Raw genomic sequence first — 27,481 nt, forward strand, 5'->3', positions numbered from 1 at the left:
AATATAAAACAGTTTCAAGATGTGAGTCACAGCCCAGACTCCCCACATTTATGATGGTTCTGGTCAAAAGGTGCTGACTAGAATTAGGCTTTTAGTCATCTTTGCAATAACAATCACATGTTATATGTGTATTCATGTTTCTCATCCTCATTTGTTTTTGAGATTTATAGTGGATGACATGCTTCAAGGAGTGTTTACAGAGGATGGAAGATATCAGTAGCAAAAGAATTAACAATTTAGATTAATGTATCATAAGCACACACATATTAGGGAAAGACAATGTTGATGAACTAAAACAGAGACTTTTAACATTGTGATGATGATGATGATGATGATGATGATGATGATGATGATGATGATATACACCTTTATTCATTATTTAGTTAAAACAAACTGAATCATTTAAACTACATACTAAATGAAAGTTGAAAATCAGAAAAATCACTTGCTGCATCATGACATCATCACTGGGTGGGAGTGGCCAAATCATGTCTTCAAAAAGGGAAAGAAAAACCTAACTAATCACCAAGAATGATGGAAAAGAAGTTAACAGTCAAACACATGATGGTTTCTATGTAAGGGGCTGAAGGAAAGTGTCTCTGTGTCCATGTGTTTCTGTACCAGAGGAACTATGATGTAATGAGCCCAGTGAGAAGGCAATATGCCTCCATGTGGCAGCTCCACGCGCCACCTACAGGTCTGCACACGTCTCACCATCCAGTCATTTGTTCTTGTTCTGTGACAGAAGAATAAGAACATGGTGTCATGCACATGCAAGTTCCAAGTCTCGCTGGACAAGAACAGTGTCTTCTGCTCCAAGCTCTATAAATTATTTTATGAAATGATATATATTTATTTTAATTTGACATCTAAATGTCATTTTACAGAAAAGTGTAGCTCTTAAATCATCATGTAATCATTCATCTTTCTCACCTAAAATCACAGTCTCCAAACCTCACCTACATTTTGATCTTTTTCTATAAAGCTAAAGATGTTATATTTTTACATTCTACCTATCTTTGGTTTACTCCACATACAGTAAAGACACGACTCTGTCTCCAACAGACAATATGTTTTTAATTCAGGGATTCACCAAAAATCACTTTTCTCCTGCCTGTTCAACAGAAGCCCTAATGTGTTTAATTGTGCTCTTTTATCATTCTTAAACATTAATTGTGTTTTTTTCTTTTTGGGAGGACCTGACTTGTACATGTTGTACCCAGCAGTGATGTCACTGTGGAAACAAAACATTGTATTTGTAGATGATCAACTGATATGTCAAATATATATTAGAATTACTCTGTTTAATTGAATGATGATTAGACCAGCATCACTGTCCTTCATTAACATATACAATGTGTTGCATGTACCATTCAGTTTTTAAATCTCACCTGGTTCTTCATTTTCATATGTTTATTTTATTGCAACTGATAATAATCGTCCATCCTGTAGTTGTTTTTCAAAGGACAATATGTTTATAATTCAGTTTTGTAGCAGATATCCACAGACCATCTTTTTTGTACATTTCAGTCTTAACATATACAAAATAGTGTTACTTTTTAAAATTTTAACTTTAAATTCTTGTTTTAAGTTGTAGATTTACTAGTCACTTATTGTCTGATTTTAGTTTTTCCTTTTCTTGTTTCCTTGATGCAAACAAATCGCCAGAATAAATATTAGAACTTGACATTCTTTATGATGCAACTTAATGTTTCTAGAGGTTCAGTTTTCAATTTTATCTTGTATCAGTGCTGTGCTTATATTCCAGTTAGGTTTAGACACAACAAACACTTAATTAAGGTAAAGAAAACACTATGTTTTGTGTCTAAAATGTCTGTTTTGGTTGGCACGAGCACAGCTTCTTCTGTTGCTTCACACTTTAAAATGTTGAAACACAGTCTCAAACTGTGGTCAGTGGCTTGGCAGCCTCCTCCTGCAACCCCACCACCATCCTCCACCTCAAGACATGAAAATCAGGTTACAAACATACTGTGAGCGTGATGTGACATGCAGAAATCTGAACGTATCTGTGTTTTTTAGAAACGTAGAGAAGACAAAGCCCGGCTTTAAGTTATTCGTTTGATCTTAATGGTGTTGATTTATGAACATGAGCGACCACTTTGTGGAGGCAAATCCACACAAGATTTAGCAGTTAATGGTCTTTCCAAAGTCAAATGATCTCATATTCATATCACGGGAAGGGTTCGCATCCCACCACAGCTCCCACGATCAACAGCCACAACTTCCAACAAAAACATACTGATTTATTTTTAACCAAGAGAGTGATTCTTGTCAAAAGTCATATTTCTTTGCAGAACTTTATCACATCCTGTTGAATTCTGACCTGGAACAAGCTCAACAAAAAGAGTTGTGTAAAGTATTTGCCGCTGTGAGTTTTACAGTAACAGCCACATGCACAGTCACGCCAAGTATGCTGATCAAAAACGCTTTAAGCAATAGACATCCTGAACACACACACACACACACACACGCCACTGGTTCCCCTACAACAGTGACTCACACACTGTTAGCACTTCATGTATCATACAGTAGATCTGACACACATAAATAAATATACCAATAAATGTAAAAATAATACACATAAGTTGGTATTTGTATTCTAAATTACCTCTTTGTTCATTTACATTTATATTAATTTCTCTTTTTATGTATCTATGTTTTGTTATTTCATGTTTTTATTTAGATTTTAATCCCAAAGAAAAAGACTAGATACAAACACACAACACAAGGACAATTTTCCAGATATTACTGACCAAAATATATAAATACAGTACCTTTCTTTAGGAAACCGTTGTGTCACCACTATTTTTCCAAAGGGTTTCCGCGTTTTACTTAAAGGGTACATAATTATTATTTTTTTTCTACATTTATCTATTTATTCATTTATCTAATTATTTCTCATTGGGAAATCATTTATTCCCCCAAACATATTTCTTTCAGTATTTTATCTTTACATTTATTTAGGCATCTTTCCTTAAACAAATAAGTGCTGTAATTCAAAGTATGTCATGCAGTCAGCTTTTTTGGTTTATTGATATTAAATAATATAAATTAAAGTCATAAGTAAAATATTGACTTGACATGCCCTGCTACCACACTGGTGGCCAGTTTCATGGGCAGAATTAGTTTATTTATCAAGTAAGGTTTTTTTTTTTTTTTTTTTTTTAATTAACATATTTATTAATGTACTTTTCATTTGGACAGTTTTTGTCTGGATCTTCTATATAAATAGGATTTCTGGTAGAAGTCTGTTTTTTTTGTTTACCTTTGCATTAATGACCCTATTTACTTACTTTATTTAATAATTTTTCATTGATTTATTATGTTCTCTCTGCAAATTAGGGGGCTGTATGTGCAAGTGAGTCACTGCTTCAGCTTTTCGCCAACTGGTTAATTGATATCAGTGAAAATTGACTTGTTGGAGGGGACAGTTTCACCATTAATTCATTTATTGAGTCATTTATTTACTAATTAATGTATGTATTTGTTACTTATATGTGTTGTATGCTGCACACTAAAGAGCTGCTAAATGACAGCTGTCATGACAGAGACCTGACCTGAGACCAGCTGATGGAGAGGAAAATAGAAAATGACCCAGTCCCAAAGCACTTTACCTCCATCTAGTGGCCACAGTGTAAACCCTACTGCATTAAAAATGCTTTAGCCATTATTAATAAGAAGAGTTTCACGTTTCAAAAAACCTCGCTCCTAAAAACAGCCTGTGTATAAAGTAGTCGTTCCAAACTCCATTTAAAAAATGTGCCAGTTTTCTGCTAATGTGTATAAATACAGAATTCTAAGTATTTACATGAAAATTAAATACCCCTTAGACATGTGAGGATTCACTCTTAAATTCGGCGTACATATAATCCACGATAAGCCCGTTTACCGCCTGGGCCGGGAGTTTTGGTGTGGGCTAAAAGAGGTGATTGTTTATATTCTAATCGAAGAAGTCGAGTAAAGGAGCATATGCCGAATTGAAGAGGGTGTCTCGGTGGAACGAAAAAACTAGTCCGCTAATTCGCAACGTACGCTTATAAGCGATGCGAAGGGAAAATGTATTAAATCGCAACGCTTTTGAACGTATATTTGACGTCTAAGTGATCTCAGACTTGATTCCCCCCACCCCCAAATCGCGTGTGGTTCTATAGGTTCACCCATAGGCGTGCTGACTCGTACAGACCACGGGCTCAGGTTACAGGTAGACAATGCTCCAGTACATATTTGAACTGTACACAAACATCTGGTTTCGTTCACAGCTGAGTTATTTCACAACACATTGGTCCACCAGCTGAGGAAAAACATTTCCTGCTTGTCCCAACACGCAGACTTTTATTTCACATATTTCCTCTAAGAATTATTAAGAAACTTCAAAACTGTTACTCGAGCACTTCTGCGTAAGTCCGAGCTGAATGTGGCCAAACCTGAATCTCAGACTTGACCTCCTTCTTCCGCATGTTGAGACACGGGCTGTAGGCTTTTCTGGCGGGCGGGGTCCGATTCATAGCCGTCACACTTCTCTCGATCCATCATTTGAATCTTCTCGCCGGGACCCGTCAACATCTTGTCAACCGGACAGCAGAAATGGCTTTGAGTGGAAAAAACGCAGTGGTGACCGGAGCAGTGATGGGAATAGGAAAGGCGATGACAGAGGTTCTCCTGCAAAACGGTGCCAAGGTAAAGTTCTGCCATGGTTAGGACATCAACTTCATGTTCATGCAATGCAACAGTAGATTTACTATAGCAGGCTACTGCACTCAACCCACAGACTGCTCTCTATTTTTAGCTGCTTTCACTTCACTAAATTTTTTTAGCATATATTGCACTTCTTGCTTCTTACTTACTCCACCACATGTACTTATTTTACTGCTGTGTTGCCAGTTGTTGTCCTCTCTTGTCAAGTGAAGCGCAGTCCTCACATTATTATGTTCTCTCAAAAAGTACAATGAAATACAAAAATCTGTAATTGTTCTCTAAAATTAAGGTTTTCTTAATGTAGTTCTGCACGTCTTATTCTTCATAGTTTCCACATTGTGACAATAGAGGACTGAAGTTAAAAGAAGGTTGAAGTGTCTGTTTAAATGTCACCCTGTTTTTAAGGTGTGGGAGGTATTTCAGAGATAGTGTACTATAACATATATCAGTTTGCAGTTTTAGCTAAAGATGTGCTGTGATAATTAAAGGGACACTTCCCTCTCATATACGAATAGAGTTAAAGGTTCAATGTTTTAGTGTTTTAGAGGAAGTCACACATCAACTGAAGGTACACAAACTCCTTCATGCTACTCAAATTACAGAACATGTATACATTTATTAACACACAAATACACATAAACGCAAAGTGTATGGTGAGTGTGGTGATGATAATGTGGTTGGCGTGTCTGGGAAACACAGCAGTACATGTTTCAGAAATAATCCCTGAAAAAAAAACACGGGCTAAAAAACCCCAAAATGTAGTATTATTCTGGGGAGGTGATGTCGACTGCATCTTCATGTGCCGCCGTTGCGAACAGTTTACAGCAGTTACATGTCACTCTGGTGACTGACTAAAGATGCAGTGGCCGGTAGCTCCTCAAAATTATGCTACAGGTTGTTTTTTGGGTGCTGAAACACACATTGCCCATGGCAGAGATGCTGACTGCTGTGATGGACTTCAGTAGGCAGGTGCACCTGATAAACTGGCAGCTGGGTTTACATCTGAAGGTCCCTCTGTACAGGTAACCCTCCTGGACGTGAATGAAAGTGCAGGAAAGACTCTAATGGAAGCCTTGGAGAAACAGTACGGACAGGGGAGAACTCTGTTCTGTAAGGCTGACGTTCAATCAGAGGAGCAGCTCAAAGGTAACAACTTGCAGAGCTGTATTGTTGATTTTGTTTTGCAGCCAGACAGCAATGTTTACCAGGACGCTTAATATCTCACGGTTTTTGAACTTAGCTGATCGCATGGCATTTATTCCACACAAATAAGAGACAACACGCTCAGCTCCTGTGTGGGGCTTCAGGGCAGCGTGTTTCGTAACATGTTCTGACAATATTCATATATGTCAAGACGTTTTTCATATATTTTCTTCTCAGGTGTTTTCTAAGAGATAAAGATTAAGTCATTAACTGACAAATGGTTACATCTCTGTGGTGAATGATGCCATATGAAATAATGTTTCCCAACTGTCTTCCTTCTCTCAAGCTGCCTTTGAGAAAACCACAGAAACATTTGGAGGAATAGACATCCTGTGCAACAATGCTGGCATCTTGAATGAGGGTCTGTGGGAGCAAACTGTTTCTATAAACTTGGTAAGAAGTAGAAAAAAAAATACAGACTGCATTTGGTTGGGATTAAGCCAATTACTTGTGCATGGCTGCAACACTCCCACAAGGGAAATTACACAACATTCATGATTCAAAGCCAAATTAATTAATCATTGACGCCACCGGGGCTGCAAGATGAAGCTGTGATTGGGTTTGCATTTCTGTTTTCTTTTTTTTCAGCAGTGGTGAACTTGATACGCAGAGAGCAGCCAACATGTATTCACTGACAGAAAACTTGATTTCTGCTGACAGATATTTCATGTTGTAGGTGGGAGTTATCAGGGGGACTTACCTGGCTTTTGAGCACATGAACAAATTGAAAGGAGGCCGGGGAGGGGTCATCATCAACACAGCATCTATGGCAGGTAAAGACTCAGTGAAATGCTTATGCGATCCCAAAATGTTTTCAACTGTATTTAAACCTAGAATTTTCCTAATTCTACTCAAGGCAACTGCGTTTTCATTCAGTCACCTGTCACTGTAACTTCCAGGGAAGCATCAGATATGTCAGAGAATAAGGAAGGAAGATGTTAACCTGACTACACATCACTTGCGTAAAACTTTAAAATATTATGTCGGCCATGAACACATCTGCCGGAAAAAAAAAAAAAACCTGAAGGTTGTGTTTTGATTGCCCTCATATTTACTGGAATAACGCACATCCTACAGGTCTCGGCCCTCTACCAAGCTGTCCCATCTATACAGCCACCAAGCACGGAGTGGTCGGCTTCACCCGAGCCATGGCGGTAAGGAAGGTTTTCTCTTGAAGTGTGCCAGATACACACATTGAACCCGCTGAGCAGCTGAAGCTTGACAGTAAGTCTGCTCAATATGTTACCAGGCTAACTCTGCCCTCTCTGGCTACGGCATACGAGTGAACGCCCTTTGTCCGGGCTTTGTCCAAACTGAACTCTTCACTGAAATCCCAGCTCGACTGGCACAACACTCCCACCTGGCTAATGCAACCGCACAGCTGGTGGAGAAGCTTGGGACGATAACGTGAGTCCTCGCCTCGAATTCAAGTTCTACGCCATACTTTTTTTTTTTTTTGTCTACAGCAGGTTTACATGAGTTCCATTCACTACAATAAAATCAGACTACGTGATCATGACAATGTATAATGCCACTATGTATATGTATAGTCACTGGAGTCACTGCTCCCCTTTGTATTTTCAGTGTATCTGATGTAGCGCAGCACCTCGTCGAGCTGGTGACGGATGAGACGAAGAACGGAGAGGCCCTCATGGTGATGCCAGGTGGAAAACAATACGTAACTTTCCCTTCATTTGTTTAGTCGCTCTGTGTACAACAGACAGGGAGCTTCGACTAAAACATCTTCCTGAGTAGCCAGTACAGTATATGAATGCGTTTACTTTGCTGGTTACTTAACTGTTGCTTAATTATATCAATCGCTTCTCCTTCCAATCGGCAAAGTGCGTTGTGGGAAGCAGTATCAGACATGTAGGGCCCTATTTAAATGATTTATGGCGCTTGGTCTATGGCGCTAGTACGTTAAGGGTGTTTCCAGCTGTGCAGCAGCAAAGTGAGGGGTTGTAGTTAGGCCCTGAATAAGTCATGGGTGTGTTTTGGGTGTAACACAAATTAAACCGATCAGGCGACATCTCCCACTCGCTGTAAGAGCCACATGCACCAGGACCTGGAGATATAACACGGTGGCACTTATCTTCACTGAGAGACTTGATGGTCCTCGGCCTGCTGGACACTCTGCCCTGCTATCATTGGTCCAATCTGCAAATGTTTCACTGCTTATGAAAACATACACTCATATTCAGTGCAGCTGTGCGTCAGCTCAGTCAGCATCCACGTGAGTTAATGTGCGTTCTCTACACAACAAATTCTCACACAAAGTCCAGATTCATGCAGTGAAATCGTTTGGCGAAGCTCCAAGTTTCCTCTGTCAAGTTTCTCACGACAGCTTTTGGTGTTTTGCATGCACCATGACTGCACTCATGAAACTGTTTAACACACCCACTGGCACACAGTACCCTTGCTTTTCACACATCGTGGGCTTGAAAATAACAACTGTGTTGGTCTGAAACGGTTTGCGGATATGTACCATGCCAATACTTTATTCTGACAACATGACATTTCAACATTTAACCGACTGAATCAAAGACTCTTGAACTTGAAAGTTTACTGTCACCTTATTCAAAAATCCAGTAAATCCTGAATGTAGTTTTTCCTCTTTTATATGATTGTCAGTCTGTAGTAACAATAAAGTGTTTGTTTGATCAAAAATGATATTGAATAAATGCTTATCTCTGTTTGTATGTATGTTACTATGTGCAAAGCATACTATACTGCCCTTATGTTTGTTAGCCAGTGTTCGCAAGGTTAACGTTAGCCACATTTAATTTTGAATGCTATCAATAACATTAAATGTCCCATCCACTTTTATAAACCATTTTCAGTGCTGCCTTGCACCGAGGCAGACTGACACATGGCACAACACACCAATATGCAGGAATGTGCTTCAAACATTGATTAATCATTGAGGTGCTGATGCCAGGTAGCTGAGATATGGCGGGTTAGACACTGTCGCCACAAAAAAAGCTGTGAACAAAGACAATAAACGAGGTAGGAAGGGAAACATGACTGCAAGAAGGAAAGGAAGATGGCAAATTAGACTCAAAATGCAGATTCACAAGACACCCTGTTGAAAGAGAAAATTATGCAAACATTCAGAATTAATCAAAATATACTTTCAATGCGAAAAGTAAAAATACTCCATGATATAGAATGGCTCATTTCACAGGAAGATATTGAATGGAAATTATTCATGCATTAATGTGTTCATCACTTTAATGTTTCAGGGTTACTGGGTGAATTCATCCCCAGGGATCAGTGAAGTGTTTTCTTAAAGTTCACCCAAAAATAAATACTCAGAGATAGATTATGCAAGACGAGCTGTATGGAACAACTTTTTGTCTATTGTTGTCATGTTTTAATACAAGCCCTACATCAGCCATGAATAAGTAGATAATGACCGAATTACAATTTTTTTTGGTTGAAAAATGCACACTGATATTTGTTTTACTCTCATTAACAGAATTGTTTAACTGTTACTTCTACTTCCTGTGCAGGGGGAGGTCAGTCAGAGAGCTACTCCAGACTTTTGGAAGTTTTTCATGGTTGTTAACTTGACCAATTTTCAGAATCTGCATTCATTAACTTTTATGGCTGGACTTGTACAGCTATTTTTGTAAATGAACATAACAATTCCACTGAGACAAGCTGGACGATTAACGATTTAAGGTTTGAATTGTGACTATATGTCAGAAAAATGCAGATAGACCTAAAAACTCTGTTAAAATACAATATTATATGAACAAAAACAACTAAATCTGGTTTAATTCAGTCACAGAAGAACAAGCAGACCAAAACTCTGCTGTCAGGACACATTAGAGTCATGATGTAGATATAGTTAAACATCAACCAGTACAGAATTGAAGAGGTTGACCATTCAATCAAACCATGCTTCATCTCAGAGTAATCGCAATAAATGAATGTACTGCAGTAAAAGTAAGCCGTAGTGGAAGCACCTTGGACCTTGTCCTGATCCTGATATTGCAGTTCAGGTTCAGAAGTCATAACTTGTTAGTACAGAAGAGATATTTGGTTCAAAATCGTACAGAAACAGCTTAAACTTTCACCAGTCGATACATCCGAATAATATTCACCAAATACATAAAATGCATATATGCTTCATGGGTGGATCAATTGGGCATATAACATTTTAGTTCGTACTTGAACTCCTCATGCACACAGTTTCCGTAGTGTAGTGGTTATCACGTTCGCCTAACACGCGAAAGGTCCCCGGTTCGAGACCGGGCGGAAACATTGCTTATTTTCCAAACACAGACGATTAATGCTTATACATCATCTACACATACCTTTCTCACGCTTCCCGGGCAAACCAAGTACGCTGGTCTTTTACTGTGGTTATTTAAAAGCGAAATATCAGTATATCAGTCCTTACTGGACTTGTCACAAGCGTCCAGCGCTCACTGACTGTATCTGACTGACATCTAGTGGTGAAAGCTGCGTACTACATCACATCACATCCTATGTAGCTGTTCATGATGCAAAACGACCCACTGAACCTAGATTTTCCCCTTTATTCATCCTCTTTGTAAGATACCAAGCACGACAGCATCAGATCTATCAGTTATATTGTGTATCTTCTTTTTAAAAAGGGATGTCATATTTCAGTATTTAAATCTCAGGGAAATTTTCAAGCCCTAGATCCAGAGTATTTACTGCAGACTTACATATTCATATGGTTTCATGCAGCTTATATAAACTTTCAAAGATATTTGTTTTTTGATGAATGTTGAATGAAATAAATAGTTTTTTTTCAAAAGCATGCGTCTCCACCACATTAATTAAAGTTATGCTTTGGAGTTTCTAACAGATTACAGTTTCATTGTCATCAACATGCTATTATATTGTTCTCTAGTATAGCTGTAACTTCTCTCTGTCAGGATGTAGATACAAAAACAAAAAACATTTAAATGTAACTGCCCTTCCTGCATGTTTATGTCACAGTGTGTGTAGCCGTGCTGCACCGCTGGAAGCTGATATCCTGTATCCTGGAGGTTTGTAGTCTTTTAACTTATTTTTTAATCAAATAATCAGAGATTTAAATCATATTCTTGAAAATTTTACACTGTGTTGCATTCAAGGAAACAGCATGATAATTATATTATTTTTTTTCAGAATTTAGAAGTCTCCTCATTAAAAGGACATTTGAAGTGTCCACAGTAAGTAGTCTGACTGTTTTTGCCAGTTCGTTGTTTTTCAGATCGAAATTTTGGAATTCAAGCATAAATTCAAATCTGTAACATTTAAAGTATGATAGGAGGGCATGAATAAAGAATATTAAATAATACGTATATGTTTCACCTCAGATATTGAGACCTGTGCTTCTTTACGTAGCTTACGGCGTTTCCGTAGTGTAGTGGTTATCACGTTCGCCTAACACGCGAAAGGTCCCCGGTTCGAGACCGGGCGGAAACAATCTGTATTTTTTTTCCAAACAGAGCAAATAAGTACTTTTCCATCACCTACAAATATCTTCGCCATGCTTTCTGAACACACCGAGTAAACTCCTCATTTTTTTGTTATTAAAAGCGGATTTTCCGATGCGTACCTGAAGGCGTCCCTCAGGGGGAGTTCACCTGTGTGTTGAGGCGCAGCAGCCTCTCATGGGGAGACTCTGTCCTCAAACTGCAGGACTACGTGCTTCAACAACCTCTTCACTCATCCAGGTGCAACGTTAGACACGCATCTATACGGACATCAAAAGCAAAGATTCAAGAGGTTAAAGTACAATGTGATGTACAAAATACACCAGTGTTCCTGTGTGTAGTTTATAAATCCTTTACCGGTTTCTTTTCAAAATAAAATGATAAGAAAACTGGATCATGCAACACGATAGATGAAAGCGGAGTTTTCTACTCGTACCTGAACGCAGCCTTCCGAGGGACTTTACCTGTGTGTTGCAGCCGCTCACGAGGAGCTGCGGTGTCCGAAACACAGTTATTTTAGTTTGAGCCTACTTGAGTTACAGAAAAGGTCTGTCATTATATCATCATTGTATTTAAGATGATAAGAACATGGTTTAGGAGGGCAGATGAATGTATAATTTAAACTTCGAGGTGTCATGTTTTATTCTGAAAGGTCCGCACAGCACAAAGCGTGGGCGCTTTCGTCAAAAGTGAAACTTAAAACGACACCTTTTCTGATTGGACGGTGATACCTGCGCTCACTCAGGCCAATGAACGAACAGCAGGGGTGCGATATATACAGGCAGTCTGCAGAAATTAGGCGTATTTGTTCTGTACAATCAAGAAAACAAAAGAAACAGCATGTCTGGACGCGGCGGTAAAGGCGCGAAGGTCAGATCCAAGGCGAAGACTCGCTCTTCTCGGGCCGGGCTCCAGTTCCCAGTCGGTCGTGTCCACAGGCTCCTCAGGAAAGGAAACTATGCCGAGCGTGTCGGTGCCGGTGCCCCCGTGTACCTGGCGGCCGTGCTGGAGTACCTGACCGCTGAGATCCTGGAGCTGGCTGGAAACGCTGCCCGGGACAACAAGAAGACCAGGATCATCCCCCGACACCTGCAGCTGGCGGTCCGCAACGACGAGGAGCTCAACAAGCTGCTCGGTAAGGTGACCATCGCTCAGGGAGGCGTGCTGCCCAACATCCAGGCAGTTCTGCTGCCCAAGAAGACCGAGAAGGCCGCCAAGGCGAAGTAAAGTCCTTCACCTGACTTCAAACCCAACGGCTCTTTTAAGAGCCACTCACCTGAAACTAAAAACGGGATTCCTTTATTCCAGTGTCAAAGCAAAATGAGAAGATACTTAAGATGTTCAGCAGTGTCAGTCTGAGTACACTAGAAGGTGTTTGCTTTTTGGCAAGTTGATCTGAGAGCTCACAGTTATTCATCCAATATCTAAAGTTGTATTTTAAGCTGTCAAACTTCATTAAAAGTTAAACCTCCAGGTGCCTTTACACACAGAACAAGTCAATAGGCGCCACTACACTTTATTTCCCGGCACTTTCATACTGTAACGTATCTAAATATCCACTTCCCGCTTCACGTGAGTTCCGCCATCAGACAAACCTGATGGCACGCCCCCTTCCGGTTTCTCTCATGGGACACTTTCTATTTTTTTTTTTTTTTTTTTTTTATTCATGAGCTTCAGATAAAAGTTCAACTCCACTCCACCTTCAGCCCAACAACACACATTTCATTACAATCTGAAATACGCAAAAAGAAATGATACAATTAGGAGAATATTTAGGACTCTGTTAGTGACATTAGTGTCTTTTTTTTTTTTTTTTTTTTAAACATTTCTGAAAGGTATTTGTAAATCCATAGTAGTACGGTGACAATCTGTAGAAAACATCTACAGTTTCCTCACAGTCAAAAAGAACATCTGTTTACATCTGGGGGGGAAAAAAAAAAAAACCTGACAAGTATTGTCTTTTACAGGATGGTACTTATGTACAACTTTAAAACATTTTGAATCTATTTGGAATTATATACTCATAAGTATGTAAGCCACCTTTATTTACATATGATCAACATGATTTCTAATGATAATATAAGTGAACTTTCTATCAAGTATAGAAACAAAAAAAACAAATGACAGTATAATGGGATAGAGGACAACTTATCTTTTATTATATTTTAAACTGACGTGTGTGATTCATGACACATTTCAAGCTGGATCAATAAATTGTTTTATTTTTCTGAAATAAGGACTGGAAGCAGCCTCTGACCTCGACTGCCTGACACCCACTTCTGTTTCATTTTGTTCAGTACTCCTGAAATATTGTCTACTTTAAAGTTAAAGTGTTGTAGGCTATAAAGCTCTTTACATGTCTCTCTGGTAGTATTCCTATTGTGTGTGCATATATAATATATACATAAAGATTTTATTAATAATTAAATACACTAATATATTAGTGGGATATTGGGTTATTCTTGTGCATTTTTTTTTTAAGTTGTATTTTGTGAATATTTTGGTCACCAATAATACATATCCCATGCAGACATACAAGCACCTTATAACCTAGATTGTGTAGTTTTAATGTATTTTTTTTCCCTTTTATCTATTCTTATCCATATTTTCCTATTTTCTTAGTTCTGTTTGTATTCTGGAGGACGCAGATGTAATGTAACCAGTTCTTCCTTTGGGAATCAATGAGTCTCTTGTATAAGTAATATGAAGGAAATAAATACTTCTGATTCATGTTGATTGTAATCTTATTACAATATAGCAGTAGAGGACATGTTACTCTTAAAGTGTAAGTGTGTGGCTCTTAAAAGAGCCGTTATGGTGTCAAACAGATCTGGGGTCAGTCTAAGCTCTCTCTCCCCGGATGCGGCGGGCCAGCTGGATGTCTTTGGGCATGATGGTGACCCTCTTGGCGTGGATGGCGCACAGGTTGGTGTCCTCGAACAGACCGACCAGGTAAGCCTCGCTGGACTCCTGCAGAGCCATGACGGCGGAGCTCTGGAAGCGCAGGTCGGTCTTGAAGTCCTGGGCGATCTCCCGGACCAGGCGCTGGAAGGGCAGCTTGCGGATCAGCAGCTCGGTGGACTTCTGGTAGCGGCGGATCTCTCTGAGAGCCACGGTACCGGGCCGGTACCTGTGGGGCTTCTTCACTCCGCCGGTGGCCGGGGCGCTCTTCCGGGCGGCCTTGGTGGCCAGCTGCTTCCTGGGAGCTTTACCTCCGGTGGATTTACGGGCTGTCTGCTTGGTTCTCGCCATTGTAGCTGAACTGTCTCCTCTGAGTTCACAGGTACAGAATCGATGCTGTCTGACGGCGAGCAGCGGCTTTATAAAGACACCGCTGGAGTGACGTCAGCACACAGAGACTCCCGCGCTGAAGCTGATCAACTATTGGAGGGAATATTTCAAAGTAACCAATCCCACACAGAGACAGTTTCTCTGTCAGAAACCACTCATCTGACAGGAAATGATGACAACATTTTGTGATACTAATGTTCAGTTTGTCCGCCATTATCAAATACAAGATCAGGTGTGTTTGAAGACAAGTCCATCTACCTACAACACCTAGATCAGAAATGATTATGAAGTAATCTTTGTATACAATTTCCAGAAACATGCATGTACTTTTTGTGTATCAAACTGTATTAATGTTTGTTTTTACCTGTTTAGCTGCCAAATGTCGATTTCCATCTTCCTGAGACTTTTTAAATGTATTTTGTAGTGAATAATGATTCTGATCATCATTTGTTTTTGTTTTTTTAAGGAAGTCTCATGACTTTTTGCCACTTTCATCCTCCTCCAAAGAAGTAGCCTTCATTACTTTTTTCTAAGTAGTTTTGTAAGTACTGGATTTGTAAAATTTGACATGTTGACTGATAATATGCCATATTCTGTCATACATGTGGTGCATGAAAATCAGTTGAAACAGTTCTTAAACAGTTCAAACAGCTGCTCGAAGTTAAGGCGCATATCAGACAGGATGCACTTTTAAATTGGAAAACAAGACAGGTGTTTACAGTGATGCTGCGAAAACTGGCACTTTTTACATGGATAGAAAAATCTCAATTTTACTTAATGCCAAGAATAAACAATGGTTATTTTCATTCATCATTTTCAATGTGAAAAGGTGTTAGATTTTTTTTTTCCTAGGTCAAGAGGACCAGAAATGAGCATTGTCCTGGTTCCTTCAACAAAAATCTTAAGGGATTTTTTGATACATGTTTTATTCAGCAGGTTATCTTCAACGATGAATACCACGTTTGTGATCTTTGAAGCTGAAATTAAATCTCTAGCAGTAAAAAGCTATTGTCAGGCTGTAAACATAATGAGAAGAATGAACTTGCTGCTGCACAGTTTTACCAGAGTGAGAAGAGAACAATACGCAAAGATCTGTGATATTTATGTGCCACCATCCGGAGCTTCAACCGGCATAATTGAGTCAAAATGGGATGAAAATTAGCACATCCATCAAAGTGTCACATTTAAAAAAGTTCTTTTTCCTCAACTTCGTTCCCTGCTGGACTGATATTGTGTGTTACCTCCGTCCTCACAGTATTACCATGGTGGATATTAGATATTCCACTATGCTGTGTCACCAGGTTGTATTTTTGATGCATCACATGATGCTTCAAATGGACAAAACATTCATAGTGTTTCATATTTTGTGGAGGTGTATTCCCTAACGGACGTTACATCCTGCCTCGCCTCTGTCCTGCCATCAGTAATATGAGGGTTCAGATACAAATACATGAAATCAAGTAAATGACCATCAGATGCCGACACTGAATGCTGGTCCAGTTTGACAGTTTAAGGTCACACACACAAACTCTTCGTTATACCGTTGGTCGTGTCGTTGACTTCACTGGTTGAAGTTCATCAGTGTTGAAGTCTAGTGTTGTGTCGGTCGCAAACGTGTCGTTCGAACGAACGGCTCTCTTCAGTGAGCGAGGTGAACGGGATCACTTCATGGACTGATTCATTCACATTCAGTAACCGTACTGCTAAAATTAGCGCTGTGTTGCTAACATCTGTGTAGCATCATCTTAAGTGATTTTACTGCACAGTAAAAGTCACTCACGTTTGCGAATGTGATTCACGTTCACGCTGATTCAGTGACAGTGTGAACGTGATTCACGTCCTCAGCAGGTCGTTCGCGGGCGGGGGACGCCAGGACGTAAATTACATTCACGCTGTGATTCATTCATAAGATTTGCGAACCTACTGCAGGCAGAGAACTGACGCTGAGGACGTGATTCTCGTTCACGCACTGTGCTGAAAGTGGTGCTGTGTCTCTCACTCAGCCAGGGCAGAGGAGATGATTCACATTCAGTAACGGTACTGCTAAAATTAGCACCATGTTGCTAACATCCGTGTAGCATCATGTTAAGTGATTTTACTGTGCACAGAGGACACTTTCACCGTGTAATAACTTTAGTGCATGTAAACCACTCAGAGCAGCGCTGCGCCTCCCGTGAATGATTGTGTACTATAGTCCGTGAACGCACCGTCCCTCAGTAAGTGAATGTGAACCTCAGGGCTGAATTATTAACTGAATGTCAGATCGTTTGGCTGCTTATCACTTCAGGGAGTTAGAGAGCACTGAACGATTCGGTGAAGGAATCTTTTGAATGAATCATTTTACTGAACGGATTCTAGAGATTCAGTTCAGTAAAAAGAACTGCCGCTCCCATCACTATTGAAGTCAGCACAGCCAAGACACCAATTTGTTTATCCACCGACTGCACATGTTGAATTTGTGTCTCTTTGCTGGTCTAGAAGTGAACTCTCCACTGATGGTTCTGTGGGTGTGTGACTGTACCCACAAATTATTTATAGTTACTTCACCTCTGAACTTACACCCCAAAAACACTGGTCCACGGTGGAGTTTATATGACCTACATGAACTCATCTTGTATTTGATTTGTAGTTATGAAATGTGTCATGACTGTTCATATGAGGATAATCAAAAGGTACTTTCACTTTCAGCTGCTGAGGATGTAGGAAGTCTGGCCCCGCCCACAAACCTATCATCCTTCTTCCTTTACGTCCGCAGAAAGGCTGTAAATACACAGTGCCTGCGAAAAAATTGCACATTCGACTTTGTTGAAGACCAGCAAACATGAGCGGAAGAGGAAAGGGAGGTAAAGGACTCGGTAAAGGAGGCGCCAAGCGTCACCGTAAAGTTCTCCGTGATAACATCCAGGGAATCACCAAACCCGCCATCCGCCGTCTGGCTCGCCGCGGCGGAGTGAAGCGTATCTCCGGTCTGATCTACGAGGAGACCCGCGGTGTGCTCAAGGTGTTCCTGGAGAACGTCATCCGTGACGCCGTCACCTACACCGAGCACGCCAAGAGGAAGACCGTGACCGCCATGGACGTGGTGTACGCTCTGAAGAGGCAGGGCCGAACCCTGTACGGCTTCGGAGGCTAAACCTCATCCCGACCCAACGATACCGGAACCAACGGCTCTTTTAAGAGCCACCCACCTGTTCTGAAGAGACGGTTCCTGTTGTACAATATTATACTATAAGACCCACAATTGTATGACAGTTGAATACACTTCGCTTTATTCCACTCTGGTCAGCCTGAATAAGACATTTATAGTTAAGCTTTACCAAAGTATTTACCCTGCATGAGTTATGGAAACAGAACGCAAGGTAAAATCTAAAACTTATGGCAACATTTATTAGAACCACGTCCAGGTAAAATATACCATAATGTAAATATTGTGGAAACTACAGGGAAACCATATATCACCATCTTACAGCATGAGTAATTAGTTGACTAGGTCGTTTAGTATGACAGACCAGTTGATCCATTAATAAGTTCATGACCCATTACAAGTTGTAGGTCAGATACAAACATTGGAACGAAGCTCTCAGTAGAAGCAGTGTGTGGTCCTGAAAAGGACCGTTGTGTTGTTGGTGTCTCAGCAGGTTTACTTGGAGCTGGTGTACTTGGTGACGGCCTTGGTGCCCTCGGACACGGCGTGCTTGGCCAGCTCCCCGGGCAGCAGCAGGCGGACGGCGGTCTGGATCTCCCTGGAGGTGATGGTGGAGCGCTTGTTGTAGTGAGCCAGACGGGAGGCCTCACCGGCGATACGCTCGAAGATGTCGCTGACGAAGGAGTTCATGATGCCCATGGCCTTGGAGGAGATGCCGGTGTCAGGGTGGACCTGCTTCAGCACCTTGTAGACATAGATGGCGTAGCTCTCCTTCCTGGTCTTTCTCCTCTTCTTGCCGCCCTTGGTGGCTTTTGAAACGGCTTTCTTAGAGCCTTTCTTCGCTGCTTTGGGTGGATCAGGCATGGTGTTATCGTCTGCTGTACGAAAACGAATATCTCTGCTGAGGTCGGACCGCTTTATATATCCGTGTCTGATGCAAACACAGCTGTGCCGTTGCTCTCACGGGATTGGCTGATTGTTGTGCCCCACACTGAGCATGCGCGAACACGAAACACTGACGCGATAACACACTTAGAAAAATATATTTCTCTCCATAAGTGAAAAAAACGAGCTTTTCTCAGAGGAAAATAAAGTCACCAGAACACTTTTAGAAGCTAGAAAGCTGGCAGGGTCCGCCACATATAAACAAAGTAAAACAGTATGAAATTGTGTTGATCTTTAAAGTCAGTTTGGTCATTCAGTTTATTCTGTCATGAAAACATAGGATTTCTTATCTTTATGTCTCTTCCCCAAAACTTCAGAGGGCTCCTTTAAGTTCCAAAAGTTGTAAGAAAAGTTGATTTTTGAGTCTCATTCCCAACTCCACAAATGATGACGCTCTAGGTTTGGGTTTACCCATCCTATGATGCCAGTGCATTCCGTTTTGATGTGTTGGCAATGAATTATTTTACAAAAAGCACCTTTAAAAGTCTGTCCTGATATAACACCACATCAGCTGTGGGTATAAGACTGGAGAACCCCTCAGAGACTGAGCGGTTTACCGACTCCTGAAAGAATCTCTTTAGAGGACAACAATATGTTAAATATGAAGGACAGATGGTTTGAAAGAGGACTGAAGGAGGCCATTTACATCTCATAGAGGGACCATCCCACAACCACTTGACCCCTGCTGACGGTGCCAACAGTGCTGTCCAAGGACTGCCATCACATCAGCCAGGAGAACAAATGGTTCTAGTGTAACAGGCCTGAGCCACTGGAAGCACAGCAGGCAAATACATTGTTCTACATCAGGGTGTGGAGGAGTGGAGCAGGTTGAAGACCAGTCAGGCTGCTGGACTGTGGAGGAGCTGCAGAGGCCGAGTGGTACAAAACCTAACCAGGCAAGTCAGGATGAATCATCGACATGGAGATTTTGTTTTTGAAGATTTAAGCCGGGCTTGAACGTAGTGGCCTGGGTTGAAGCCCGAACCACTGACGTCGCCCCTGTTACCACACATAAAGCAGCCAGACAGCTGTTTCCAAATGAAAGCAAACATGCACTTTGCTCTAACTGACACAACAATCACTTAAAATCTCTGATACAGTGAGTGGAAGTTTGCACTTTGAAATATGGCAATTAAGAAAGAGAATATGGATTATATCAATATTGTGTAAAAGGTAATGAGTGCATTAGGTTCCTGGTTAGAAACCAGCTGGACATGTTTATTTGTCCTCCCAGAATGAAATTTGTTAACAGGTCAAATCTTCTGGATCAACAAGTCAATTTTTTTTTATCAACACCATCAAAACATCATCAGTTTTAATCATCATGATGGCACTTATCTAAAATTAGATATCCCCCTAATATAGAGATAAGATGCACTCTGTTAGTTGCATACTGTTAAAAGTACAATAAAGTACATTTATACTTGAGTCAAAGTGTAATGTTTAGATTTTACTCAAAGTCTGGATTTTCTTCCAATTCCATCAACACTCACCACAGGAGCAGGAGACTTTCCTATATGTTCCTGAACACAGCACCGTCACATTATCGATCGAGAGCAGACATAAATGTGTTTCATTTGTCGCTTTGATTCAGACTAATCCACGAAAGACATTAAAACCGCTAAATGAGCTTCAGATGTCATTTGCACGTTGCTTCGTGATGCTTTCTGAACAGACCGAGTAACTGCTCAGCGATGGTGTCCTCAAACGCTGGGGTTTCCGATGCGTCCCTGAAGGCGGCCTTCAGAAGAAGTTTGGATGTGTTGCAGCGCTGCAGCCTCACATGGCAAGTTTCAGTCTGTAGAAACATCGAGACAACAAACCTCACCAAACTCTTCCACCTACAGATGATCGATCTGTGCTCCGGTCTTTGGTAAGTGCTCAGGTGATGACATTCTTTGCTGAAAGATTGATTAAACTGACTGACTGAACCGCTTCTGTCCACATGCTAACGGTAGCTTTCCTTTGAGGGGCTAATATTAGCATTAGCAACGCCGATTTCGGTGTTTTTTTTAGTTTTGAAAACAAACGTGCAGCTTCGTTCCCAGCAGGCAACACTGTCAGCAGCGAGCGGTGGTGCTGTTTCACGTATTAACCCTCGGGTTTTCATATAAACGGAGTACTTTTGGACTTTAAGACACAAGTTGTGTTTGCGTGGCGGCCATCTTGTTGCGTCCAGGCCCAGTTGGAAAAAATGCAACTCGCCAACCTTATTGGGAAATAAAGCGTTTTTTAACCTTAAATCACACTTTTAACAGGAAAACACAATGCAAGAGTGTTAAGACGGCGTGCACTCGTAACAGACGATGTATAGTTGAAAATTAAATCAATTCAAAATTAATTAGTAAATCTAAATTGAGTGGAAGTAAACACACGGACAACTAAAAAATACAGTGATACAAAAAATATGTGTCTGTTCACAAATCTTGAGTGTTAAACCTCTCTGTCTTGAATTAGAAGTTTGTTATCCCAGTATAACGTTTCTGACACGGTTCATGTGAAATTTTAATTTAATGTAATAGCTAAAAGAGTCAGAGTCCTCTTAACTAATATCTGTATAAATTATCAATGGAAGTGGAGTTTTAGTTTAATTTAGAAGGAAACGGGCAACAATGTCTTTAATGGTTTATGTGACTTGTGATATATATATATAAGTAGATGGCTGGATAGTCAGAAAAAGTGATAAACACAATTAAAGTAGCTTTTTTTTTTCACATAAAGTGATCTAATATCCCAAAATCGCTCGTATAACATATTTGAATCCTGGTTCATTTTGTAAATGCTAATCTGTTAATAGTTAATATGTATGTAAATATATTGCGGAAACTTGAGGTTTTGAATATTACATATTGTAATATATTAGTACATCTGAGCAATAGAGAGATGATTGAGGAGAAATAATAAAGCTGTGACACTAATTTTGTTTTTCATTTCATACATTTTTTTCTACAATTCCTTCCATTTTGTAATTGTTCTTAAGATTTTAGGAGTATAAATACTTCTGCTGTGTTAAATAACTAATTCAAGATTAATGTCGTTTGTGTACACAGACAGAAGATGATGCAGTAACAGTCGCAGTTGCTTGGAGTTTGTTCTGAGGACTCTTTTGGGGGATTTAGTTATCACCATGGATGGTATCAATGACTACATCTGGCAGCGCCGTATCCACCATGGCGTCAGGTATCAGAAAGGTGTGGTCCCGTTCCCGGATTCGGTTGAAATTGGGCTGGAGTTCAACGCGGCACTGGAAAGGAAGGAAAAGTTAGATGAGAGTCTGCTGTCGGCTGGCGTGATGGTGGATATTTGTGACTTTGCCAAAACAGTGACTAAGTCCGAGAAGTACTTCTTATTCGAAATGCTAGAGTTCAACTTTGACCTCGGTGTGGATAAGGACAATGACAAGCAGTGCTATGAATACGCATCAAGAATTCACAATAAAATAAAACTTTTGAAGGAACAAATCAAGTGTAAACCTCATAGATTTAAAGAAACATTTTCGCTGCCTGACCAAAGCGCTATTATGAGGTTCAGTCAGCCAAAGAGTGGGCAAGGCTACTGCCCTAAATGGAACAAAGATGTAGATGCGTCGGTCCTCACTGACAGCAGCAAGAACGGCCAATCTTCAGAAAATCAGGTGACGGAGAGTAACAGAGCTGTGAGCAGTTTGTGCATAATAAAGAGACGAGGAGGAGCAAAGCTAACGGGAGATGCTTACCCTTTCTGTAAAGAACTTGGTGTGACTCTGATTTACCAGTCAGATGATCCACTAAGACAGAAACTAGACCGAAGTCTGGTGACCAACGGAGTGATGATGGAGCTGTTAGACTTTTCCAAAGTGCTTTGTGGAACTCACACTGCGATAGTTTTTGACTTAGTCAAGCAAAACTTTGGTCTTGAGATGGATAAAATGCAGTTCCGGATGTGTGTGTCTAAGCTGATGGAGCGACGATACGTCTGCATAAATACCAAGGCCAGGGACACTTTCAGAAAGGAGCCTTTTAAAGTCCCAACCAAGAAACTAGAGCAGAATTGTAGAAAGAGGAAAAAGCCAGACTCTGAAGGAGAAAGACTAACAGAAGCTTGTGAGGGATGGGGAACTCTGACAAACAGGGCAGACGATGCTGACCTTTCATACATGTGTCCCGTTGATTTTGAGACTGAAATGCAGTCAGGAACGGAAGCAAAACCAGATAAAATGATGACTGGAAGTTGTTTCACAGGAACAGCTGCAGAACCAATGTCTGCAGTGGCTTTGGTAAATGCTGCACAGAAGAGACAAAAGCTTCCTCCTCTTCCTGCTTTATGTCCAAACGGCCACAACTCTAGGTTGGTTGAACCTTGTCCAAACACCATATCAACCCTGAGAGTCTCAGATTTGATGTCTGAAGATAAAAACGAGGAGAAACATGTAAAAGATCTGAAACAGAAGCTGTGGATGAGGCGTGCAACTCGCTCAAAACAAATCCTTAAGTCATGCAGAGTGAACGACTTGTTTTCCCACTGCAGGAAGATCGCTTTAGACTTTAATGTTGGTTCAGGGAACAAACAGAAAGTGGATCTGAAGCTGCTCACCAACCACGTGCTGTGGGAGATTTATAGGTTTGCCAACTCATTGAAAAAAAGTGCACAGAGTTTCTTATTGGAAATTCTGGACTTGAACTTCAACTTTGTCCCCACAGATAAGATACAGCAGCGCAATTTAATATATTACATGGTATTAAAGGAGAAGATTCTTCAGAGCAACCCTGATAGATGGAAAATAGAGTTTCTCAGCAGACCTGTTCGATTCCCCGAAGTTTACAGCACGATTGATGCGACAAGCGAATGTCAGACGGGGATGGAGCAGGAGCAGGAGCAGGAGCAGGAGCAGGATGTGGAATCACCGGCTTCAGCTACAAACCAGCAGACGGATGCGGAGCCACACCAGTTTTGTAACCAGTTAGATCTCGACCTCTGGTCGACAGAACAACGTTCGGCGAGTCAGAAGCTTGATCTGAACGTCCTGACCTCGGGTGCCATGTTTGAAATATTCAGCTTTGTCAGAGAGCTTTGTGGAGAAGTCAGTGAGATAGTTAATGACATCCTTGAGCACAATTTTGAAGTTGATCTTCAAAGTGGTGAAACAGAGGCTGCAAAGGTGATCCACAGATGGTACACAACACATAGATTCTTGATAAAAAATCACTACAAATCACCAAAGGCACGAAGGTGGTTAAACGCTGTTGTCCCGCTGAATGGTGATGGGAAGATTTGTCCAAAACCAACGACTCGCAACCACCTGGAGGATCTGGATACAGAAGATGTGAAGCCGAGTAGAGAGGCTTTGGATGCAAGAATGCAACAGGTGAAAAAAAAAGTCAACAGCTATCGCATCTGCAGAGAGATTGGACTGGACCTTCAGGTCAATAGAAAGTCAGAACCCAAAAAGAAACTCGATTTGCAATTGTTGACGAGAGGAGCCCTCCTGGAGATCCACCAGTACGTAGAACAAAACTCCACGAGATACGTTCCCTCTCTCTACGAGATTCTTGATTACAACTTCGATCTGAGTCCTCTCAAACATGGGAAGGTGGAGTTCGCCTGGTCCATCGCATCCAAGGCGATCGTCATAGCAGACAAAATCAACAGAAAGGGAGATTATCTGAACAAAGTGTTTGAGTTGCCCTTCGAGGTCTCACAGTGCCCGCAGATCAAAGAGGAGCCGGAGGACGAATTCAGCGAGCCGGACCTTCACGATGACTCTGGTGTCATGTTTGTTCGGGAACTGAAGGCTGTTGACATCGAAGTTGAGATTGAGTGAAATCGTAACTCCTGTTTTCATTGCAAGAATCAGTACTTGTGGTGATTTATATGGTTGGGTTAGAAAAAAACCAACATCTTGCAGTATCTTTTGAGAATGTCCTGAGATATTTTCTCTTTTTCCTTGTGGGTCCGATCTATCATGAACATTGGAAGTTAAATCATAATTATATCCTGTTTTTTGAGAAGTTAGAAATAGATCATGTTTTGAACTTTTGCATTTAAAAATGTATTTGATCTGTATGATAATTTCAGCATTGAAGAAGCAACACAAACTCCTGAGCATCAAATGTTTGGCTTTTTTGTTTCACATTTTGTTTTTAGTATATTTGACCTACTAATTGATTAAGACTAAAGATTGTAGCAGCATAGTAGTTGTCACAAAACTTATAAAAGTTTCTGCCAAAAGACAATTTCTGGGGTGGGAAAGTGGCAGATGGCTCAAATTACGCATGCAGCCTTACAGGAATTGAATATAAAGTACAGCCACATCTATTAGAAATGAACTGGTTCCAAATCTGCTTGTAAAACATGAAAAGTGTGGGCGGGACAATTCAACGGTACAAACGTGTTGTGTGTTATTTTCTTTCTGTTTCGTTGCCTTAAATCTTCCATGCATTTGACACAAACACACACATTCACAGTCCTTAATTTTTTTTGTAAACTAGGGAGGAAGTGTGTTGTATAATTTACATGTTCATCTACAAAAGCAGCTCAGTAGAGTCTTGGTTGTTGAGCCTTATGTGATGAAGTTAAAGGTGGATTATGCCATGATTTGTGGATGTTTTTTATTAGATAAAGAGATGGATTTTCCTCAGAAACAAGTGGCTGAATGTCATTTTCTGCCAAAATGTTTATTTTTTTTTCTACAAAAGTGGATGCAAGCTCATCTTCCTACCTTAGTTGTATGTTTTTTGTTTTAATGATCAAGTTCTGTTGTTGAGACTTTTCTTTCGACTGCAAATTAAAGTGTCTTTAACCTTCATCAGATGTTTGTTTTTCCCCCCTTTCTCATTTACTTACTCAGAGGGCATGTCGTATGTTCTTTTTACTGTGCTATAAATATGCAACATTTTGCAGGTTGTCTTTGATTCTCAAACATGACATTGTCATGACATAATGGCTGTTTAAATCATCAAAATTAAACCATGTGAGAAGTTTATAGGTTTGTAGAAATGTCTCATCAGTGGAACTAAAAACAACTCGGTGTCTGAATTATGAAGAGGAGATGGTGATTTTTGAGATGTCATCAGACAAAAAGTATGGAACTTGATAACAAAAACAGTAGAGGGAGACGAGCTTCAATCAATAATCTATCAACATCATACGAAAAATGACCAAACCTCAGAGCAACTGATAACACTGCTGAAAAGACGCAGTTCGTGTCTAGGTCATCACAATCCCTAAATATAAATCAAGCACATAAAGTACCTCACAAACTGTTCGTACTTGAGTAAATGTACTTGTTTCCGCGTTTGTTTTGTGTCATGTTAGAAATGTGTGTAAAATTCAAGAATACCAAGTATCTCAAGGACATGTGGAATATTTCCACTTGAAGTAATGAGATAAAAAGGGTTAAGAGTTCCTGAACTGCAGCTTTTTTCTGTGAATCTGATATTAGATGAAAGGAATTAGCAGTGTGCCATCCCATAATAATGATAATAATAATGATAGACTTCTTCATTATAATCGATTACATCACTAATACTGCATATTTAAAGTTAATGCAGCCAGCGTGTGTTTAAATGATTCAATTCAAGCATTAACAATAATTACAAGAGACCTTAATAGATAATCAAGTTTCATTAGGCTGAATTTACTTTTTGTCTTCCCATCATGCTCTCTGTCACAACTCGTTTGTCTCCTGCCGGCTGAACCACATTAAACAGCTGCTGATAGTTGGGTGAGAAGATGTCGCTGGAGCAGAAAACATGATTCTGACTCTCAAATAAACTGAAGTTGTTTCTGTCCGGCGGTCACTAGATGGAGCCAGAGTCCGCGCTGAAACGACCGACTGAACTGCAGTTAGGAATCAGATAATCAGACTTCATTCATTCAACACCTTTCAGACTAATCAGAATGCAATTTAGAGACTTATGCAGGCCAATTAGTAGTATCTGATACTGAACCACCATCCAAACCCTTCACATTAAAGACACTAAATCTGAACTCATCCTCTTCTCCCGCTCAGTGTCAGGACTCAGTTTGATAATCACCTCCTCGAACATCCACCTCCAACTTAAAGCACTCAGCCAGAAATCTTGGAGTTTTATTTTATTCACATTTGAAACTGCAAGCACGAGTAAGAACAAAGCTCTAATCATTCTTTAATCAGCGATTTAATAGTGCAAAAATCAGGTAATTTCTGTCATTCATCTCTCCTCGACTACTGTAACACTCAGACTTTCCTCCAAGTTGTACAAAATACTGCAGCTTGACTTTTAACAGGTTAAAAAAGACTTAAGACTTACAGACTTAAGGTAGTGTTGAGTTTTTCCATTTTCTTCTTCTTGCTTCCATTTTAGAGGCAAATACTGTTCTTTTTTTAATCCACAATATTTAGATAACAACTATAAATTACTAGTTACTTTGCAGATTACAGATTACATTTGATTCCATGAGCAGTTGGATAAAAAACAATTAACAGTGATTCCATTAAACAAACAACAACAAAATGGATATCAGATCCAAAAATCAGACGACCCACAGTTCACAGATATAAATACATATATTTTACTTTTACTTGTACTTTTGATAGCTAAGTAGATTTAATATCAGACACTTTAAGACTTTAACTCAACTGTTATTCATATTGGTGATTTTCATTTCACCAAACATTTCAACACCTGTACTTTCAAGTAGTAGTAGTGGTACCATTGCTTAAGTTAAGGATTTAAATACTTCTTCAACTTCAACTTTGTCT

At 40.2% G+C, this 27,481-nt stretch overlaps 6 protein-coding genes, 1 long non-coding RNA gene and 2 other non-coding genes across 9 annotated transcripts; 6 read left to right on the plus strand and 3 right to left on the minus strand.

Moving 5' to 3' along the window:
- Positions 1 to 344: 344 nt before the first annotated feature.
- Positions 345 to 4,582, minus strand: LOC119031852. The gene is made up of 2 exons (XR_005078718.1): positions 4,446 to 4,582; positions 345 to 736 (listed from the first exon to the last, which is right to left on the minus strand). It is a non-coding gene; the product is annotated as an uncharacterized LOC119031852 (long non-coding RNA).
- On the plus strand, positions 4,565 to 8,589 carry zgc:56585 (uncharacterized protein LOC393297 homolog). Its single transcript, XM_037120607.1, has 7 exons — positions 4,565 to 4,698; positions 5,739 to 5,862; positions 6,206 to 6,312; positions 6,596 to 6,692; positions 6,997 to 7,073; positions 7,169 to 7,326; positions 7,504 to 8,589. Exons 1-7 carry the CDS (start codon positions 4,606 to 4,608, stop codon positions 7,619 to 7,621), a joined length of 774 nt encoding a protein of 257 aa, XP_036976502.1. The 5' UTR covers positions 4,565 to 4,605; the 3' UTR covers positions 7,622 to 8,589.
- Positions 8,590 to 10,115: 1,526 nt separating this feature from the next.
- Positions 10,116 to 10,188, plus strand: trnav-aac. Its single transcript has one exon. It is a non-coding gene; the product is annotated as a tRNA-Val (tRNA).
- A 1,106-nt stretch (positions 10,189 to 11,294) lies between these two features.
- On the plus strand, positions 11,295 to 11,367 carry trnav-aac. Its single transcript has one exon. It is a non-coding gene; the product is annotated as a tRNA-Val (tRNA).
- Positions 11,368 to 12,197: 830 nt separating this feature from the next.
- Positions 12,198 to 12,845, plus strand: LOC119031604 (histone H2A-like). Its single transcript, XM_037120188.1, has one exon. The coding sequence runs from the start codon at positions 12,219 to 12,221 to the stop codon at positions 12,603 to 12,605; it is 387 nt and encodes a 128-aa protein (XP_036976083.1). The 5' UTR covers positions 12,198 to 12,218; the 3' UTR covers positions 12,606 to 12,845.
- A 1,323-nt stretch (positions 12,846 to 14,168) lies between these two features.
- Positions 14,169 to 14,680, minus strand: LOC119031603 (histone H3). The gene has a single exon (XM_037120187.1). The coding sequence runs from the start codon at positions 14,628 to 14,630 to the stop codon at positions 14,220 to 14,222; it is 411 nt and encodes a 136-aa protein (XP_036976082.1). The 5' UTR covers positions 14,631 to 14,680; the 3' UTR covers positions 14,169 to 14,219.
- A 2,774-nt stretch (positions 14,681 to 17,454) lies between these two features.
- Positions 17,455 to 17,856, plus strand: LOC119031610 (histone H4). The gene has a single exon (XM_037120199.1). The coding sequence runs from the start codon at positions 17,491 to 17,493 to the stop codon at positions 17,800 to 17,802; it is 312 nt and encodes a 103-aa protein (XP_036976094.1). The 5' UTR covers positions 17,455 to 17,490; the 3' UTR covers positions 17,803 to 17,856.
- Positions 17,857 to 18,036: 180 nt separating this feature from the next.
- LOC119031606 (histone H2B 1/2-like) lies at positions 18,037 to 18,719 on the minus strand. Its single transcript, XM_037120194.1, has one exon. It carries the CDS (start codon positions 18,676 to 18,678, stop codon positions 18,310 to 18,312), a length of 369 nt encoding a protein of 122 aa, XP_036976089.1. The 5' UTR covers positions 18,679 to 18,719; the 3' UTR covers positions 18,037 to 18,309.
- Positions 18,720 to 19,806: 1,087 nt separating this feature from the next.
- On the plus strand, positions 19,807 to 25,625 carry LOC119031593. The gene is made up of 2 exons (XM_037120175.1): positions 19,807 to 20,632; positions 21,810 to 25,625. Exon 2 carries the CDS (start codon positions 21,887 to 21,889, stop codon positions 24,557 to 24,559), a length of 2,673 nt encoding a protein of 890 aa, XP_036976070.1. The 5' UTR covers positions 19,807 to 20,632; positions 21,810 to 21,886; the 3' UTR covers positions 24,560 to 25,625.
- The last annotated feature ends 1,856 nt before the right edge of the window (positions 25,626 to 27,481 follow it).

This window comes from Acanthopagrus latus, chromosome 13 (genome assembly GCF_904848185.1).
Source record: "Acanthopagrus latus isolate v.2019 chromosome 13, fAcaLat1.1, whole genome shotgun sequence".
In the NCBI taxonomy this organism is placed as follows: domain Eukaryota; kingdom Metazoa; phylum Chordata; class Actinopteri; order Spariformes; family Sparidae; genus Acanthopagrus; species Acanthopagrus latus.

Bases quoted from the DNA above. Each gene is read 5' to 3' on its own strand.
- LOC119031606 (XM_037120194.1), bottom strand. From the start codon at position 18,678: ATGCCTGATCCACCCAAAGCAGCGAAGAAAGGCTCTAAGAAAGCCGTT.
- zgc:56585 (XM_037120607.1), top strand. From the start codon at position 4,606: ATGGCTTTGAGTGGAAAAAACGCAGTGGTGACCGGAGCAGTGATGGGA. The intron at 4,699-5,738 runs GTAAAGTTCTGC...CCCTCTGTACAG, and splicing joins TCCTGCAAAACGGTGCCAAG to GTAACCCTCCTGGACGTGAA. The intron at 7,074-7,168 runs GTAAGGAAGGTT...ATATGTTACCAG, and splicing joins GCTTCACCCGAGCCATGGCG to GCTAACTCTGCCCTCTCTGG.
- LOC119031604 (XM_037120188.1), top strand. From the start codon at position 12,219: ATGTCTGGACGCGGCGGTAAAGGCGCGAAGGTCAGATCCAAGGCGAAG.
- LOC119031610 (XM_037120199.1), top strand. From the start codon at position 17,491: ATGAGCGGAAGAGGAAAGGGAGGTAAAGGACTCGGTAAAGGAGGCGCC.
- LOC119031593 (XM_037120175.1), top strand. From the start codon at position 21,887: ATGGATGGTATCAATGACTACATCTGGCAGCGCCGTATCCACCATGGC.
- LOC119031603 (XM_037120187.1), bottom strand. From the start codon at position 14,630: ATGGCGAGAACCAAGCAGACAGCCCGTAAATCCACCGGAGGTAAAGCT.